Source organism: Mizuhopecten yessoensis, unplaced genomic scaffold (assembly GCF_002113885.1).
Source record: "Mizuhopecten yessoensis strain PY_sf001 unplaced genomic scaffold, ASM211388v2 scaffold2329, whole genome shotgun sequence".
Lineage (NCBI taxonomy): Eukaryota > Metazoa > Mollusca > Bivalvia > Pectinida > Pectinidae > Mizuhopecten > Mizuhopecten yessoensis.
Window position 1 is genome coordinate 2,331,184 of NW_018404492.1, and position 21,660 is coordinate 2,352,843.

The 21,660-nt window shown below is 38.3% G+C and overlaps 1 protein-coding gene across 2 annotated transcripts in view; it reads right to left on the reverse strand.

The window, feature by feature from the left end:
* Positions 1-5,437: 5,437 nt before the first annotated feature.
* Positions 5,438-21,660, reverse strand: part of LOC110445601 (follistatin-A-like) — a 62,887-nt gene continuing 46,664 nt past the window's right edge. Inside the window, exons 4-8 of one of the 2 annotated variants that reach the window (XM_021490284.1) lie at positions 18,608-18,829; positions 16,524-16,754; positions 10,039-10,145; positions 6,116-8,091; positions 5,438-6,028 (exon numbers count right to left, since the gene is read on the reverse strand). In XM_021490284.1, coding sequence (XP_021345959.1) covers positions 8,056-8,091; positions 10,039-10,145; positions 16,524-16,754; positions 18,608-18,829 — 596 coding nt within the window. In that variant the 3' untranslated portion in view covers positions 5,438-6,028; positions 6,116-8,055. Of the gene's footprint in view, positions 6,029-6,115; positions 8,092-10,025; positions 10,146-16,523; positions 16,755-18,607; positions 18,830-21,660 lie in introns of both variants that reach the window. The other variant, XM_021490283.1, reaches the window with a different exon arrangement.

The window sequence follows — 21,660 nt, forward strand, 5'->3', positions numbered from 1 at the left end:
TTAAGGTCTTGTTCTCAGGAGACTAAGATATCATTTTGTTGAGTTATGAAAAGTCTTGGTGCATGACCAGGGATTTTTTTTTATGTTTTTGTTTTTATCAATCAAAGGTCTAAGGCCTTGTCTTGGAGTTCCTATTATTTAGCAATTAAAGGTCCAGGGCCTGATCTGAGATTTCCTATTGTTGAGCAATTAAATATCTAAGGCCTGGTCAGGGATTTCCTTTTGTTTTATGCAATCAAATTTCTAGGGATGGGGCTGTTATTTCCTTTTGTTTAGCCTTTAAAGGTCTAGGGAGGGGCTTGGATCTCCTTTTCTTCAGCAATTGAAGGTCGAAGGCCTGGTCTGGGTTTTCCTGTTGTTTAGCAATCAAGGTCTAGGGCCTGGTCTTAGATTTTCGATTGTTAAGCAATTAAAAGTCTAGTGATGGGGCTCGGATTTCCTTTTGTTGAGCCTTTAAAGGTTTAGGGTCGGAACCCGTGGTATGTACTGTTTTTGAATCTTTAAAGTCTTGTTACGGGGCTGGAATTTCCTATTGTAGAGTCATGGATCTTTGTACGGAACCTTGACGTCTTGGGACGGGATCGGTTAAATGTTTTAATCCGGGATCTGTTGGCTTTCTGTTTCTTTACGTGTGATTTTTCAGAAAGTATGAAATTTGCCTTTGTCGGGTCTTTACTTTGGGTCTTCGTTCGAGCACTGGGCTTTACATATGTATTGTGAAGACTTTACCTTTTTGTCAGGTCTTTTAGCCTTGAGTTGCTAGAATTTTGTTCATCATATGTCTAGGTCCTAGAATTAGGCTATCAAAGATATTTGTTCTAGCGTTGTTTTATCCAATGCTCCTTCAGAAAAAGTGTCATTTCCTTTTTTTTTTTTTTTTTTTAATAAACCCAACATGCCGGAACTTCCGTTCCTAGGACAAAAATCGATGCTGTACTTCATTTATTTGGTTTGGTGTCCTTCTGGTTTCTTGATTTTAGTAATCCTACATGGTAACTGTTTGCTCTTTCCTGTTCATTTGATGTTCCCAAGAGCTGACAAGAGAGGGCTTAAATGCTTGTTTAGATTGTAAATAATGTACATTTGTGTTTCTATTGTTTTGTAAATAATCTTTCGTCTGGTTTGTTTGTGTTTTAAGTCCTATCATTTAAAGGCTTGTCAATGTTTGGTGTGGAGGAAAGCCAGATTACCGGAAGAAAAAACATCGACCCGCGGAGGTACATTTTTGTACTTGGCAACTGATTACTTATGTACAGCGTAACTACAAAAGTTCAAATATAAATTGATTGATTTTTTTAAAAGTCTGACAAGATTATATTTTATTTCATCTATATGCATCACATTGAAACGACATATAATAGACCAATAATTTGTATAATAAATCCTACATGAATCAAGCATGCTTACATTTGCACATGCGAGAACAAAGTGCTAACGCGTGGTTACATGTGTCTGCCATGTGAAATATTTTCAAAGAAAATTGACTGGCGTTATGTTAAAGAAACCTTACGCATTCAAAGGCGTTACTGCATTCAATAGATAAACTCTACCCTCGACACATTCAGACCGACAAAGGGCCAACTCACCCCCTGTCCTTATATCGGGGTGGTAGTTTTATTGCCCTACAAGTATACGAGTCAGCCACGCCTGTCAATGATTCCTCCTCATTAAAAATACATAAATCACGGGAGATAAGTTCAGCCACTTCTACTGTCTTTTGCAAGTCTTTTTTTTGCGTGAAACATATACTAGCATTAAACTTTTATCATGATTATCTTGATGATAAATTTGTTCCTTAATGACGCACTTTAAACAACTAAACCCGCCGTCGATAAAGCAAGCATACAGAGCTTGATTGCTCAGATACAAACAATTTTGACAGAACCTGGATCAAAAACATCTAAATTCGAGCTTGTGGTTCTACAGGCACGCTCGAAATTCTTATGTGATAAAAAGCATACATACGGCAAACCGATTTATATTTGAAATAGTATTACATGTGTATATATTTATATTATTTTGGGGATTTATATACCATAACCCCGAAGTTTTTTAATACCCTACTTGTAACTTCGATGTCTACATATATTTGCGGCCAGTCTATATTTCGGTAAAAGTTAATCTAGGGAATATCAGGACGAATATAGCCTTACGCGATTGCACCCCCCCCCCCCCCCCCCCCCCCCCCCCNAGGGAGGCGCAGTTCACCTAACTCTTTTCCTTTTAACAAACTTACGTTGTGCTCTATACGAAATTCTCAACGCATTTAAGTGTTGCTTTTTTAAAGGTTTGAAGTCATGCCTTTTCTTTACATACTTTTTTTCAAAGAGTTGCTGATGGAAAACTGTTTTTACATATTTTAAGTGTTACCAAAATCACTTTTGTTGGCCCGGATGTTAGCGCGCGGGAGGTCTTATTGTGGGAGGAAACCGGAGTACCCGGAGAAAACCCATGTAGTCGGGCAGGTAACCCCATACCTTTTCACGTCCGATCGGCGAATCGAACCCCGGCCGCCTTGGTGAAAGGCAAGTGGGCTATCCACTGCACCACCCGACCAAAATCGTTTCCACCGAGGGATACTGTCATAATAACGGTTATACATGGGAAAGGATACAATAACTCACATAGACTGAAAAGCCTGTCAATCTTGGATGATATTTTATTTTTGTGGAAAATATGACCAGGGAAACCCGAGCACAAGGGCCTAATAAAATTTCAAAGAAAAGTGAACAACCAAACACAATCAAATACGCTGTATGGGTGAGGATTAATGATATATATGGCTTTGGAAATTATGATGTTATGAAATATTATGCACGTGTACAAATAGGGAACTGGATGGGAACAGAAAGGGACAAATGGGGCTACCCATCTTATCATTGAAACGTTGAAATATTGAAATGAAATTGACAAAAGGTAGTAAAATCGTCCGTTTAAGTGATGTTTTGTGTGATTGTTTTGGTAACAGGCTTAGTTAATTTTCACATATTCTGCTGGTTTTTCCCCGAAATTTTACATGACATTGTTTGATGTTCAGAATTACATAAACACTTTTTTCAATGATCTGAACCGATTATTTCTTACAATGTAGGAAATCTTGTGTTTCATGAAGTGTTTTATGATTTAATCTATCGAACAAAACGTACGCACTCCGATTATTTTTAGCAAGCCCCGGTTTTGATTTAGTATTTTTTTCAATTTAAGAAAATCCTAAAGCGTAACATTTCATAGTCCTAACTATATGATAACTTAGTTTTTTAATTTGTATTTACTCTTGAAGCTTTGGCGCTAAAATAAACCCGTTTTAGATATAGATCAATATCCATCCTAGGGGATCAACTGTCTGTGGTTTATATATATATACGTATACTACCACATCGACAGTTCGTCGGTATACAAGCCTTTAAATAGCTTGTCAGGAATCAAATGCATTCGATAATTGCTCGCCAGAACTCCGACGTGTCAAACATATTGCTTGCCATAACTCCGACGTGTAATTCATATTGCCTGTCAGAACTCCGACGTGTAAGACATATTGCTTTTCAGCACTCCGACGTGTAAAACATATTGCCAGCACTCCGACGTGTAAAACATATTGCTTGCCATAACTCCGACGTGTAATTCATATTGCCTGTCAGAACTCCGACGTGTAAGACATATTGCCTGTCAGAACTCCGACGTATAAGACATATTGCTTGTCAGCACTCCGACGTATAAGACATATTGCCTGTCAGAACTTAGAGGTATTAGACAAATTGTTCACCAGAACTCCGACGTGTAATTCATATTGCCTGTCAGAACTCCGACGTATAAGACATATTGCCTGTCAGAACTCCGACGTATAAGACATATTGCTTGTCAGCACTCCGACGTGTAAGACATATTACTTGTCAGAACTCCGACGTGTAAGACATATTGCATGTCAGAACTCCGACGTGTAAGACATATTGTTCACCAGAACTCCGACGTGTAATTCTTATTGCCTGTCAGAACTCCGACGTGTAGGACATATTGCCTGTCAGAACTCCGACGTGTAATTCATATTGCCTGTCAGAACTCCGACGTGTAAGACATATTACTTGTCAGAACTCCGACGTATAAGACATATTGCTTGTTAGAATTGCTTGGAAGAGATTGTACAAATTAAAAAAAATCAGTGAATTATATTTTACTATTTTGACTTAAGTTTAAAACGGTTTACAACTTCCAACCGGATTTCTTAAACAGTCTACGTGTCGTGAATAATGGTGACGAAACAACAAGGAATACATACTCGATGCATTCTCACGGGAATTTGATAATTTGACGATCATTGACCTCGACCTTGACCTTCAGCAGTAGATTTAGAACGAGTTTACATAATGTCGATATCGGTTACTCTCCAGGTTATACAAGCTAAAATGAGTATCCTTTTCAAACTTATATTAGAACACAATAGTTCTCGTCCCTGTCTCTGTCCTCACTATTTACAGACGGAGAAATCGTTTCGATCTTCTGTCATTGTTCAAAATACCCTCTCCTTCCTAACCTACTTCAGACAGAAAGGCCAAAACAAAAAACAAGAAACATCAAAGAAGGAAAAACGTCCATCAACACAAAACGGTCACATTTAAAGGATTTCACTTTTTGTCAAAGTATAAAATAGATAAGGGATCGATTATTTTGGGGATTTTTTTACGTCTTTTTAACACTTTCTATGTCCTTTGATTATTGGAAAGGAATATGTTTCGTTATGTTTTTTTAGGAATGAAGTCGGGAGTAATGGATTATAGGTGACAGCTTGTGACGAGGTAGTTCTTTGTTGGTCTACAATCAAAATGTTAAGTCACAAAATTGGCGAAGAAAGGTTTAACAAAAAGGTGCTTCCTCTGGAAAGGGAGTCATGAAACAAAACTGACGTCATTATTGCATAATTTCGTTTTTCAAATCCTTCTAGTAAAACTGGACGTGTTATTCCTGTTTCCAGGGTAATACTTATATTTACTGTAGTAATTTTATCATAATATGTGCTGTGACATTGAGAAAACACGATAACATGACTTGTGTTGATTTGGAGTGTGCCGCTCAGTGCTAAAAGTGGCGATAGTTAATTTCATATAACCATGTCCACACATCGCCAACAACTAACAACCTTGAAATCTTATATGTGTGTTTTATATGTATCCTGTAGTGATAACGTCGATATGTCGGTCCCGCAATATAATTCTAACGATATTTTTTTTCCAGGTTCACTTTAAATTAGACATTTCATTTTTTATTTGACAATTTGAAAAGACACATTCCATGATCAAATATGAATATTATATATAAAATGATTGCGTTTCAGCTCTCAAGACTGAAATTCTCGGTCAAGTACAGTGACGCAACTGTCCTCAGCTTTATGTATTCTCCGATACCGGAAGTGACGTTTCAATGTGCAATAAATAACTTACACATATAATCAAAACAAATTTTGCTTTTAATGAAACGTAAATAAAATTAAGAAAATGACGTTGATAGAGATGCTAGATGAAAGAATTGTGAGTGTCTTGTTACTAAATAAAGGCGACAGAAGATGTACATATTTGGGGAAATAAGGGCAAAATGAGAAGTAAACCGACCGTACTGAACAACACATATCACACTCTACTGGCTGTACATGGCGTATGCACAAATCACGCGACACAAAATATGTCACATTTTACCGACCTATCACGGTACGAACGCGATACACGGAATACATATTTTAATCCCGCACATTCCATACACGTAGACACAAGACACGTTTCACAAAATACACCACACTCTACCATCTTACACAGCAAATAAACGACACCTTTGAAAACAACGTCGCACTCCACTGACCTTACACAAAAGATGCACGACACAAAATACGTCACACTCCATTGACCGTACACAGCAGATACACGACACAAAAATACGCCACACTCTACTGGCCTTAAACAGCAGGTACTCGACACACATACGTCAACCTCTACTGGTCTTAAATAGCAGAAACGCAACACAAAATACGTCACACTCTACTGACCTTACACAGCAGATACACGACACAAAATACGTCACCCTCTACTGTCCTTAAACAGCAGAAACGCGACACAAACTACACTCTACTGACCTTACACAGCAGATACACGACACAAAATACGTCACCCTCTACTGGCCTTAAACAGCAGAAACGCGACACAAAATACACTCTACTGACCTTACACAGCAGATAAATAATTCTCGGTACATAAAATACGCAATCATGCTTATGTCTTCTGCATTCTGAACAAATTAGATCCAATTAACTAAATTAGGGAGAAACTGCGGTACTCGTCGCCCGGTTGCGACGCGATATTTTCACACCAAAACATTATAGGTGATCCATAATGGTGGTGTGTGTATATGTAATGTATCTTCATACAATACAATACAAGTTATATGAATCAATAAACTTATAACTCAAAATTACTTGTTATTCGATGGTTTGACTCGTGTGCAGTTGCTGGCGTCTACCGTAGCGCTTTCGACGGCACGCGCTAATGTGCGACCGGACGAGAGGTTCTAGAAGAATTCGCTTATTCATCTCGAGCAAATGCTTTTGTATTGATTTAAGATACTTTGTTGTAAGATTATTCGACCATGTTTGTTGTGATATTTGTAATCTAAAACTTTCTGCTTATAGTTATATTTTTTGTGTAGTTTGGCATGCACGTTTGAATGGTATGTGCAAACATTTGACGTGCTTGCTTTACTGGAATATCCACTGCAACGTGAGATAGTACCGAGAACATGTTCACGCTTATCTCTCCAAGTTTGTCCTCCTGGCGTTTCGGCAGTATATCTCTGGCACACTTGCAGTAGACATTTTTATCACGCTCCTAAGTGACAAACTGGCTTCCTTTACATTATCTGATCCTGGAAACGTGTCGAAGCCAAGAAAACCGTGGCTATCTTGTTCAGTGCAGACACGTAATGAATGCCACCATCCAATGACAGACAGTAAGGGAAACTAGCTGACATAACACGTCATGTCTGCGACCTAGTTAAAGTAACCTACTAACGTGTATGTACGTACATCACTATAATGCCATAACGGACTTGCTGCTTACCCCAGGCGCACTCACAATCAGTACCGACACAAGTCTAGTTCGAAATACCCGCCACCTACTGGAACGGAGACAGCGCTACACGCTTTGTCCCATTTGTTATATATTGGACCGGTCACATGACACAACTTTATCGGGCCGGTCACATGACACAACTTTATTGGACCAGTCACCTGATACAACTCTTATCGGACCGGTCACATGACACAACTTTACTGGACCAGTCCCATGGCATAACTATCATTGGACGAGTCACATGGCACAACTCTCATTGGACCAGTCATACGACACAACTCTTCTTGCACCAGTCACATGAAACAACTCATGATTGACCAGTCACCCTACACAACTTTTTCTCAGGTCACATGACACAGCAATTGCCGGACCGGTCACGTGACACTGATGACGTAATATATGTGGACGATGATGCGATGATTACGATTTTGATGAGAGTAAAAGATGGTAGTGATCGTACAATGTACATTGATACAGGATTACTTGAACAGAATACAAAAAGCAATTTAACATATCATTTACAGGATGTTTTTATGAGATTTAAATAGAATAATGATGTCTTGTTGTCGATAATAATATCAAAATGAAACAAAAAACAATAAATTAGCAATAGCCTTATATATAAACTGCTTTCGACATTAAACTTCCTTCATCCAACGCTTCTTTAAAGCCTCGGTCTCGTATTTGGACTTGTCTTATCTGTGACGTCATAAGTCCAAAGCAGAAGTAGTCCGGCTTGTATTGTCCGCCCTCCGTTTTATTATCAATGTAGACACGAGCGTCATCACCGTAACGTTACACACTATAGGTACACAGAAAGCCGTAGCATCCCTGCATTACAGGTCTTCGTTCGGAATGCACTTAATGATCTTTCTATTGTCATTCGTTCAAGCATCGGGTCAGCTTATATTTCGAGACAAACTATCCGGATCAGGAATAATTCGCAGTTTCAGGACCCTTTCCGATTTTCCGGACTTCTGTGCGTCTAAAAAAGATTAAAAAAAAAAATAAAAATTTTTCTTATATATTGTTAAATAAATAAAACTCGTTAAAACAATGCAAGCATCACCTTATTTAAAAATTAACATATATGTAACAACGCGAAATCACCACTTACAACACGTAGTACCGTCACATAAACACTTACAACAACACAATACCGTCAAACCATCGCTTACAACAACACAATACCGTCAAACCATCGCTTACAACAACAAAATACCGTCATACCATCGCTTACAACAACAAAATACCGTCATACCATCGCTTACAACAACAAAATACCGTCATACCATCGCTTACAACAACAAAATACCGTCATACCATCGCTTACAACAACAAAATACCGTCATACCATCGCTTACAACAACAAAATACCGTCATACCATCGCTTACAACAACAAAATACCGTCATACCATCGCTTACAACAACAAAATACCGTCATACCATCGCTTACAACAACAAAATACCGTCATACCGTCGCTTACAACAACAAAATACCGTCAAACCATCGCTTACAACAACAAAATACCGTCAAAGCAATGCTTGCAACAACACAATACCGACAAAAAATATTTATATAAAAAAATGCTTGTATTTCATAGTAATTATGTTTGAATGTTTGGTAAATAAATAAATAATCAGTAACAGATTATACAGTCTCAAGTTATCTACTTTTTTGAGTTTGACTATAGCGATTACCTGTAATTAAGGCTATTGTTCTGCACTCAATACTAGTCTCACCTGGCCAACATGAAAATCTTACCTGTAGGTAACAAAATTACCAAATGTTGGCTAGGTGAGAAGACACCGACAAAATAACACATACAACAACGCTACATCGTCACACAAATACTTACAGAAACGCGATCCCGCCAAAGCGGCACTAACAATAGCGCTGTACACCACCAACTACACACTGACAACATCGCTGTACACCACCAGCTACACAATTACAACAGCGCTGTACACCACCAACTACACACTTATAACATCGCTGTACACCACCAACTACACACTTACAACAGCGCTGTACACCATCAACTACACACTTACCACATCGCTCTACACCACCAACTACACACTGACAACATCGCTGTACACTACCAGCTACACAATTACAACATCGCTGTACACCACCAACTACACACTTATAACAGCGCTGTACACCACCAACTACACACTTACAACAGCGCTGTACACCACCAACTACACACTTACAACAGCGCTGTACACCACCAAATACACACTAACAACATCGCTGTACACCATCAACTACACACTTACAATAGCGCTGTACACCACCAACTACACACTTACAATAGCGCTGTACACCATCATCTACATGTACACACTTACAACATCGCTGTACACCACCATCTAAACACTTAAAACATCGCTGTACACCATCAACTACACACTTACAACATCGCTGTATATCACCATCTACACACTTACCACATCGCTGTATACCACCATCTACACGATTACAACAGCGCTGTACACCACCAACTACGCACTTACCACATCGCTGTACACCACCAACTACACACTTACAACATCGCTGTACACCACTAACTACACACTAACAACAGCGCTGTATATCACCATCTACACACTTACAATAGCGCTGTACACCACCAACTACACACTTACAACAGCGCTGTACACCACTAACTACACACTAACAACAGCGCTGTACACCACCAACTACACACTAACAACATCGCTCTACACCACCAACTACACACTAACAACATAGCTGTACACCACCAACTACACACTTACAACAGCGCTGTACACCACCAAATAAACTCAACATGACACGTATCGCAATATATTTTGAACCGGTAGATGACGTTTCAGGCCACCAAATCGTAGAAGTTTCTATTCCCCTATAGCGTGTTGTATATACGTACTGTAAACATTTACTTTGTAATATCCTACGCTGGTCTTATATCGTCTTTGTTGTCGTCGTCGATGTTTCCTTCTCCTTTTCCTTCTGCATTTCTTGCATGTTTTGTTAAAAGCTCTTTTTCCTGAAAAACACAACATATGCATGTATTTACGCTTTTGAATAATTTTAAGGTATCAATGCAAGTAAAAATAGAAATAACATCATTTTTTCTTAATCTATGCATGGGGACAACGAATTAGAGAGAACAGCGTGTTTTCCAGGGAAAGCGGGAAACTTCCATTTGAGGTCCTAGCAACAGCCACAACAAATACAACAAAACGTAGTTCCATTTTCAAAATTTAATTTGTAGAATATTAAACTTAATTTCTTGTCATCATTTATTTTGAATATCTTCCTTTTATCTTTAACATGAATTATGTAATAATGTTTAATGTTCATTTATAGTACTGTAGCATAATGACAATGCTGTAAGGGCGGCTTCACGGCGGACGTTAAACTTTACGAAATGCGGCCAAACATTGTATCAATATGCATTGTGATGAGGTCATTTGTGTTGTACAAAGATAAATGTCATTTTCATGAATGGGTCAAAGCACACACCATGTAAATATTTACCTATCTACGACTTGTTTACACTATATACGATGTGGTTTACACACTGCACGGCATGGTTTAACTAGACAGGTACACGACACTAGACATGGAATTTCACTGCACTGCCGATGCTCTCTTATTGGAGCGAAAATATACAAGTCTCGTTTTAATCAAATTGGGATTAAAGTAGATGAAGTAGAGGTATAGATATATTTATTAAATACTAAGATCTTTTCCCGTGTCTGAAGGACTGGTGTTATAATCAAGTATAATGTATTGAATTGTTCGAAAAATCGACATTTTTAGTTTTAAAAAACCGACTGCCATTGTAATTTACGACTGTCATTGTTACTAACGACTGACATTGCTATTTACGTCTATTGATACTAACGACTGTCATTGTTATTTACGTCTATTGATACTTACGACTGTCATTGTTGATTACGACTGTCATTGTTACTAACGACTGTCATTGTTGATTACGACTGTCATTGTTACTTACTACTGTCATTGTTACTAACGACTGTCATTGTTACTTTCGACTGTCATTGTTACTTACGACTGTCATTGTTACTTACGACTGTAATTGTTACTTACGACTGTCATTGTTACTTACGACTGTCATTTTTACTTACTACTGTCATTGTTACTAACGACTGTCATTGTTACTTACGACTGTCATTGTTACTTACGACTGTCATTGTTACTTACGACTGTCATTGTTACTTACGACTGTCATTGTTACTTACGACTGTCATTGTTACTTACGACTGTCATTGTTACTTACGACTGTCATTGTTACTTACGACTGTCATTGTTACTTACGACTGTCATTGTTACTTACGACTGTCATTGTTACTTACGACTGTCATTGTTACTTACGACTGTCATTGTTACTTACGACTGTCATTGTTACTTACGACTGTCATTGTTACTTACGACTGTTATTGTTACTTACGACTGTCATTGTTACTTACGACTGTCATTGATACTTACGACTGTCATTGTTACTTACGTCTATTGATACTAACGACTGTCATTTTTACTTACGACTGTCAATGTTACTTACGACTGTCATTGTTGATTACGACTGTCATTGTTACTAACGACTTTTATTGTTACTTACGACTGTCATTGATACTTACGACTGTCATTGTTACTTACGACTGTCATTGTTACTTACGACTGTCATTGTTACTTACGACTGTCATTGTTACTTACGACTGTCATTGTTACTTACGACTGTCATTGTTACTTACGACTGTCATTGTTACTTACGACTGTCATTGTTACTTACGACTGTCATTGTTACTTACGACTGTCATTGTTACTTACGACTGTCATTGTTACTTACGACTGTCATTGTTACTTACGACTGTCATTGTTACTTACGACTGTCATTGTTACTTACGACTGTCATTGTTACTTACGACTGTCATTGTTACTTACGACTGTCATTGTTACTTACGACTGTCATTGTTACTTACGACTGTCATTGTTACTTACGACTGTCATTGTTACTTACGACTGTCATTGTTACTTACGACTGTCATTGTTACTTACGACTGTCATTGTTACTTACGACTGTCATTGTTACTTACGACTGTCATTGTTACTTACGACTGTCATTGTTACTTACGACTGTCATTGTTACTTACGACTGTCATTGTTACTTACGACTGTCATTGTTACTTACGACTGTCATTGTTACTTACGACTGTCATTGTTACTTACGACTGTCATTGTTACTTACGACTGTCATTGTTACTTACGACTGTCATTGTTACTTACGACTGTCATTGTTACTTACGACTGTCATTGTTACTTACGACTGTCATTGTTACTTACGACTGTCATTGTTACTTACGACTGTCATTGTTACTTACGACTGTCATTGTTACTTACGACTGTCATTGTTACTTACGACTGTCATTGTTACTTACGACTGTCATTGTTACTTACGACTGTCATTGTTACTTACGACTGTCATTGTTACTTACGACTGTCATTGTTACTTACGACTGTCATTGTTACTTACGACTGTCATTGTTACTTACGACTGTCATTGTTACTTACGACTGTCATTGTTACTTACGACTGTCATTGTTACTTACGACTGTCATTGTTACTTACGACTGTCATTGTTACTTACGACTGTCATTGTTACTTACGACTGTCATTGTTACTTACGACTGTCATTGTTACTTACGACTGTCATTGTTACTTACGACTGTCATTGTTACTTACGACTGTCATTGTTACTTACGACTGTCATTGTTACTTACGACTGTCATTGTTACTTACGACTGTCATTGTTACTTACGACTGTCATTGTTACTTACGACTGTCATTGTTACTTACGACTGTCATTGTTACTTACGACTGTCATTGTTACTTACGACTGTCATTGTTACTTACGACTGTCATTGTTACTTACGACTGTCATTGTTACTTACGACTGTCATTGTTACTTACGACTGTCATTGTTACTTACGACTGTCATTGTTACTTACGACTGTCATTGTTACTTACGACTGTCATTGTTACTTACGACTGTCATTGTTACTTACGACTGTCATTGTTACTTACGACTGTCATTGTTACTTACGACTGTCATTGTTACTTACGACTGTCATTGTTACTTACGACTGTCATTGTTACTTACGACTGTCATTGTTACTTACGACTGTCATTGTTACTTACGACTGTCATTGTTACTTACGACTGTCATTGTTACTTACGACTGTCATTGTTACTTACGACTGTCATTGTTACTTACGACTGTCATTGTTACTTACGACTGTCATTGTTACTTACGACTGTCATTGTTACTTACGACTGTCATTGTTACTTACGACTGTCATTGTTACTTACGACTGTCATTGTTACTTACGACTGTCATTGTTACTTACGACTGTCATTGTTACTTACGACTGTCATTGTTACTTACGACTGTCATTGTTACTTACGACTGTCATTGTTACTTACGACTGTCATTGTTACTTACGACTGTCATTGTTACTTACGACTGTCATTGTTACTTACGACTGTCATTGTTACTTACGACTGTCATTGTTACTTACGACTGTCATTGTTACTTACGACTGTCATTGTTACTTACGACTGTCATTGTTACTTACGACTGTCATTGTTACTTACGACTGTCATTGTTACTTACGACTGTCATTGTTACTTACGACTGTCATTGTTACTTACGACTGTCATTGTTACTTACGACTGTCATTGTTACTTACGACTGTCATTGTTACTTACGACTGTCATTGTTACTTACGACTGTCATTGTTACTTACGACTGTCATTGTTACTTACGACTGTCATTGTTACTTACGACTGTCATTGTTACTTACGACTGTCATTGTTACTTACGACTGTCATTGTTACTTACGACTGTCATTGTTACTTACGACTGTCATTGTTACTTACGACTGTCATTGTTACTTACGACTGTCATTGTTACTTACGACTGTCATTGTTACTTACGACTGTCATTGTTACTTACGACTGTCATTGTTACTTACGACTGTCATTGTTACTTACGACTGTCATTGTTACTTACGACTGTCATTGTTACTTACGACTGTCATTGTTACTTACGACTGTCATTGTTACTTACGACTGTCATTGTTACTTACGACTGTCATTGTTACTTACGACTGTCATTGTTACTTACGACTGTCATTGTTACTTACGACTGTCATTGTTACTTACGACTGTCATTGTTACTTACGACTGTCATTGTTACTTACGACTGTCATTGTTACTTACGACTGTCATTGTTACTTACGACTGTCATTGTTACTTACGACTGTCATTGTTACTTACGACTGTCATTGTTACTTACGACTGTCATTGTTACTTACGACTGTCATTGTTACTTACGACTGTCATTGTTACTTACGACTGTCATTGTTACTTACGACTGTCATTGTTACTTACGACTGTCATTGTTACTTACGACTGTCATTGTTACTTACGACTGTCATTGTTACTTACGACTGTCATTGTTACTTACGACTGTCATTGTTACTTACGACTGTCATTGTTACTTACGACTGTCATTGTTACTTACGACTGTCATTGTTACTTACGACTGTCATTGTTACTTACGACTGTCATTGTTACTTACGACTGTCATTGTTACTTACGACTGTCATTGTTACTTACGACTGTCATTGTTACTTACGACTGTCATTGTTACTTACGACTGTTATTGTTACTTACGACTGTTTTTGTTACTTACGACTGTCATTGTTACTTACAACTGTTATTGTTACTTACGACTGTAAATGTTACTTACGACTGTCATTGTTACTAACGACTGTCATTGTTACTTACGACTGTCATTGTTACTTACAACTGTTATTGTTACTTACGACTGTTATTGTTACTTACAACTGTTATTGTTACTTACGACTGTCAATGTTACTTACGACTGTCATTGTTACTAACGACTGTTATTGTTACTTACGACTGTCAATGTTACTTACGACTGGCATTGTTACTAACGACTGTTATTGTTACTTACGACTAACTTTCTTACTACCGCGACTGTCATTGTTACTTACGTCTATTGATACTAACAACTGTTATTGTTACTTACGACTGTTATTGTTACTAACGACTGTCATTGTTACTTACGACTGTCATTGTTACTAACGACTTACTTTCTTACTTACGACTGTTATTGTTACTTACGACTAACTTTCTTACTACCGACTGTTACATCGAATTTTACGACTGTGTCTTTGTTACTTACGACTATGATACTGAATTTTACGGCCATTACATAGAGTTTTACGTCTGCATCTTTTTTACTTACGACTATGAATTGATTTGTATCACTACGACACTGATTTGTATCACTACGACACTGATCTCTATCACTACGACACTGACTTGTATGACTTTGTTGTTGGTTTCTTACGACTATGAATTGATTTTATCACTGCAACACTGATTTGAATGACTACAACACTGATTTCTATCACTACGACACTGACTTGTATCACTACGACACTAATTTGTATCACTACGACACTAATTTGTATCACTACGACGCTGAATTGTATCACTTTGTTGTTGGTTACTTACGACTATGATACTGAATTTTACGGCCATTACATAGAGTTGTACGTCTGCATCTTTTTTACTTACGACTATGAATTGATTTTATCACTGCAACACTGATTTGTATCACTGCAACACTGATTTGAATGACTACGACACTGATTTCTATCACTACGACACTGATTTCTATCACTACGACACTGATTTGTATGACTACGACACTGATTTCTATCACTACGACACCGATTTCTATCACTACGACACTGATTTGTATGAGTTTGTTGTTGGTTACTTACGACTATGAATTTATTTTATCAGTGCAACACTGATTTGTATCACTACGACACTGAATTGTATCACTTTGTTGTTGGTTACTTCCGACTATGAATTGATTTTATCACTGCAACACTGATTTATATCACTGCAACACTGATTTGTATCACTACGACACTGATTTGTATCACTACGACACTGATTTCTATCACTTCGACACTGATTTGTATGACTTTGTTGTTTGTTACTTACGACTATGAATTGATTTTATCAGTGCAACACTGATTTGTATCACTACGACACTGATTTGTATCACTTTGTTGTTGGTTACTTACGACTATGAATTGATTTTATCAGTGCAACACTGATTTGTATCACTACGGCACTGATTTCTATCACTACGACACTGATTTATATCACTACGACACTGATTTGTATCACTACGACACTGATTTCTATCACTACGACACTGAGTTGTATCACTACGACACTGATTTATATCACTACGACACTGATTTGTTTGACTTTGTTGTTGGTTACTTACGACTATTGCAATGACCACTGTGTTTGGTGGTGATGAACACTCCGGACTCACAGGCGGTGCGGAACAGTTGGCAGTAGGTGTCGTAGGTGACCCCATCTGTACCACACACCGGTAAAGTCGACATCGGTGAACACTTCATGCGACAGTTGACACACAATGGCTGGAGAGTATTTCTGTTCACCAAACACTGATAATTTTCTGGGCACATCGTATCAGAGCACGTTGCGTTTTCTAAAAGAAAAGAAAATTGTCTTCATTTTTGGACATGTTTGAAGTGAAGAAATTGGCCTGTTCTATCCAAATGAAGTACCGTAAGCGGCGAATGATGCGGAAAGTCATGTAGAAACAGCGACTTCCGTCTACGTCCTTGTAATTGCTACCAATACTACAATATTGGTAATCTATACCATATATAACTTTATAATCTTGAAATATACATTATTTTATATTGACACACTTCGTCATATGACTTGGTCATCTACTGAACAACATTGAAAATATTAATTATGCTGTAAATCCTGTTATATCATAAGTTATACAGAATACGATGTTGTAATTGTATAAATGTGACCTCTTGTACCACACTAAAGTGTGGCTAAGTGAAATAAAAACTTGTGAAAACTTGTGATACCGTCTTATTACCTTAACGCTTAACATGGTTCAGGGAACGAATAGACAGGCTGTTGTGAGTAATGTGTCCCTCCCCCGACATAATCGGATTTCCTTTTGTGCTCTGCTTAGCAGATACAAAAACTGAATATGTTCTATTCCAATGCGCGTGTGTCGTCAGAGGCGAAAATGTGGAGTCCCATGCGAAACGCAGGTTTTTTCTTCTGTGCCGCCTACTAATATTAGAGAGGTTATACTTGATCTGCTGTCCCTATTAAAACACTTACACCTTTTATCTTTTCTTCACTCTATGTAACTGCACGTTTTCATTCTTTTCGCCGGTGTCTTCCTGGACACCCGTCGTCATACGACCTTGACTGTTTCGAGTACGCTAACCAACATGACCTATCATTATAATGACATTGACACATTTCGTCGTATGATATTGACATATATGACCATTTGACATTAAACATACGGTCGTATGACTTTGAGATGTATCGGCAAATGGCATTAACCCCTTCGTCATATGATTTATGAAAAAGTGTTTTGTGTGTATAAATACAATGTACCAGGATTCGATCCCCGGATCAATGTACTATCGCACTACCAAACTGAGCAACCTATAGTCAACTATAGTACCCTGGCCAGCTCGCGCTACAGTTACGTCATAAACAAAATAAAGGGAAGATTATACTGTATGTACGATTACCTACAGTGGAATTCTTCTAACATACTTTGTCTGCAGTAAGACCGGAAACCTTCGTCTACAGAACAAATACTAGAAGTCGTGTATGGTCGTCATTCTCATATTGACTCGTTACTATTAGTACTCGAGACAGTGGTACTCTAGACCGCTGTGCCGATAGGAGAGATATTGTTTAACTCTTGAGACACGGGCAATGGCGGGCAATGTAGGAGATGAAAGACATTTCGTAATGGTTTGTCCCCTCTACGACGATATCAGATATAAAAAAAATAATAGATAATCAGAATATATTGATTACTATTCTGAGTTATCGTAGGAGTTAAGAACACATCTTAAAGGTATTTGATTTCTGCTCTGCAGTTCCATGTTTGAACTGAAGTTCCTGATGTGTCAGAGTGGCATATTTTAATAGTTTTCATATGATATGTGAACAACTACATTTTAGTAAAAGAATGGCGTAGAAACAACTGCATACTAACATGTAATTGCCTAGTGAAAACAATTAAATGAAATGCGCCAGGTTATTGAAATATGTATATTTTTATAGGAATGTGGGTTTTATTAAACCTACATCAGTCTCGTACGAAAAGGGTTTATACACAACAAATAATTGCTGTACTAATTAGGGGTGTACCATGGTTGAATTGACAGTTCCGAGTTCTACCTATAGTGGTGCTACTTAGATTATTAATGGACATCGGCTACAACTATCTTCCGTTAACTAAAGTGTCCGGATTGTGGAGGTTACATAGTCTAAGCGCCTCACCTCGACATCTGCCTCCATAGGCGATACGTATTGACGTCTGGTGGACGCATATGGCCGCCCGCACGTGACAGACGCTCGGGTACGATACTTGGTCATCTCCACACACGAAGTTAGGATTGGTGACCACTGGACAAACTGACCGACATCGCACACAATGGGGAAGTCCATTCTGGTCCTCGAGGCACTGAGTCCCGGCTAAACACTTCACCTTCTTACACGCCCCTATCAACAGAAAACAGGGGGGATGCATTGTTTAATTTACAAGATATGCTATATTACGTTATGATATGTTATAAACGACCGTGATAAAGTACTTTTTTAAAAACTTTCCCTAACACTGTAATCGAGGATTATTTGATACGATTGTTATTCATTTCAAATTTACTTATTTTTTTAAAAACAAACAAATTCTTTATGATAGCGTTGTTTATCTCTTCATTATGTGCAGCGCGTGACGTCAACTGTTCCTCTGTTGCTGTTCTAGCTACTGACCTGGCCTTACCTATGACAAGGGGAAACTTTGAATTGATGGGAAAAGTATCAATCTCAATAACATTTTCATTAAAAAAAACCCGAAAAGATAAATAATAAACTGCATCAATATGGCAGACCTACTGGTATAACTGTCACATATGTGTCGTGTCGCAGACTGTATGACCCTTTTTGTGTTGGGACTTCAGACTACCTTGTGAACATGTATGGCCCTTTTTGTTTCGGGACTTCAGACTACCTTGTGGACCTGTATGACCCTTTTTGTGTTGGGACTTCAGACTACCTTGTGAACATGTATGGCCCTTTTTGTTTTGGGACTTCAGACTACCTTGTGGACCTGTATGACCATTTTTGTGTTGGGACTTCAGACTACTTTGTGGACATGTATGGCCCTTTTTGTTTTGGGACTTCAGACTACCTTGTTGAACTGTATGACTCTTTTTGATTGGGCGATAAGACTACCTTGTGGACCTGTATGACCGTTTTTGTGTTTGGGCGTTAAGACAACCTTGTGGACCTGTATGGCCTTATTGTGTTGAGACGTTAAGACTATCGTGTTGACCTGTATGACCTTATTGTGTTGATTGGACGTTAAGACTATCGTGTGGACCTGTATGTCCTTATTGTGCTGATTGGTCGTTAAGACTATCGTTTGGACCTGTATGACCTTATTGTGTTGATTGGTCGTTTAGACTGTCGTGTTGACCTGTATGACCTTATTGTGTTGATTGGTCGTTTAGACTGTCGTGTTGACCTGTATGACCTTATTGTGTTGATTGGACGTTAAGACTATCGTGTGGACCTGTATGTCCTTATTGTGCTGATTGGTCGTTAAGACTATCGTGTGAACCTGTATGACCTTATTTTGCTGATTGGTCGTTAAGACTATCGTGTTGACCTGTGTGACCTTATTGTGCTGATTGGTCGTTAAGACTATCTTGTGGACCTGTATTACCTTATTATGTTGATTGGTCGTTAAGACTATCGTTTGGACCTGTATGACCTTATTGTGTTGATTGGTCGTTATGACTATCGTTTGCACCTGTATGACCTTATTGTGTTGATTGGTCGTTATGACTATCGTTTGCACCTGTATGACCTTATTGTGTTGATTGGTCGTTAAAACTATCGTGTGGACCTGTATGGCCTTATTGTGCTGATTGGTCGTTATGACTATCGTTTGGACCTGTATGACCTTATTGTGTTGATTGGTCGTTATGACTATCGTTTGGACCTGTATGACCTCATTATATTGATTGGTCGTTAAGACTATCGTGTTGACCTGTGTGACCTTATTGTGCTGATTGGTCGTTAAGACTATCTTGTGGACCTGTATGACCTTATTGTGTTGATTGGACGTTAAGACTATCGTGTGGACCTGTATGTCCTTATTGTGCTGATTGGTCGTTAAGACTATCGTTGGGACCTGTATGACCTTATTGTGTTGATTGGTCGTTATGACTATCGTTTGCACCTGTATGACCTTATTGTGTTGATTGGTCGTTAAGCCTATCGTGTTGACCTGTATGACCTTATTGTGTTGATTGGACGTTAAGACTATCGTGTGGACCTGTATGTCCTTATTGTGCTGATTGGTCGTTAAGACTATCGTGGTGACCTGTATGACCTTACTGATTGGTCGTTATGACTATCGTGTGGACTTGTATGACCTTATTGTGTTGATTGGTCGTTAAGCCTATCGTGTTGACCTGTATGACCTTATTGTGTTCATTGGTCGTTAAAACTATCGTGTGGACCTGTATGACCTTATTGTGCTGATTGGTCGCTAAGACTATCTTGCGGCCCTGTATTACCTTATTATGTTGATTGGTCGTTAAGACTATCGTTTGGACCTGTATGACCTTATTGTGTTGATTGGTCGTTTAGACTGTCGTGTTGACCTGTATGACCTTATTGTGTTGATTGGACGTTAAGACTATCGTGTGGACCTGTATGTCCTTATTGTGCTGATTGGTCGTTAAGACTATCGTGTGGACCTGTATGACCTTATTGTGCTGATTGGTCGTTATGACTATCGTGTGGACTTGTATGACCTTATTGTGTTGATTGGTCGTTATGACTATCGTTTGGACCTGTATGACCTTATTGTGTTGATTGGTCGTTATGACTATCGTTTGCACCTGTATGACCTTATTGTGTTGATTGGTCGTTTAGACTGTCGTGTTGACCTGTATGACCTTATTGTGTTGATTGGTCGTTAAAACTATCGTGTGGATCTGTATGACCTTATTGTGCTGATTGGTCGTTAAGACTATCGTGTGGACCTGTATGACTTTAATTTGGTTGATTGGTCGTTAAAACTATCGTGTGGATCTGTATGACCTTATTGTGCTGATTGGACGTTGAGACTATCGTGTTGACCTGTATGACCTGATTATGTTGATTGGTCGTTAAGACTATCGTGTGGCCCTGTTGACCTTACTGTGCTGATTGGTCGTTAAGACTATCGTGTGGCCCTGTATGACCTTATTGTGTTGATTGGTCGTTTAGACTGTCGTGTTGACCTGTATGACCTTATTGTGTTGATTGGTCGTTTAGAC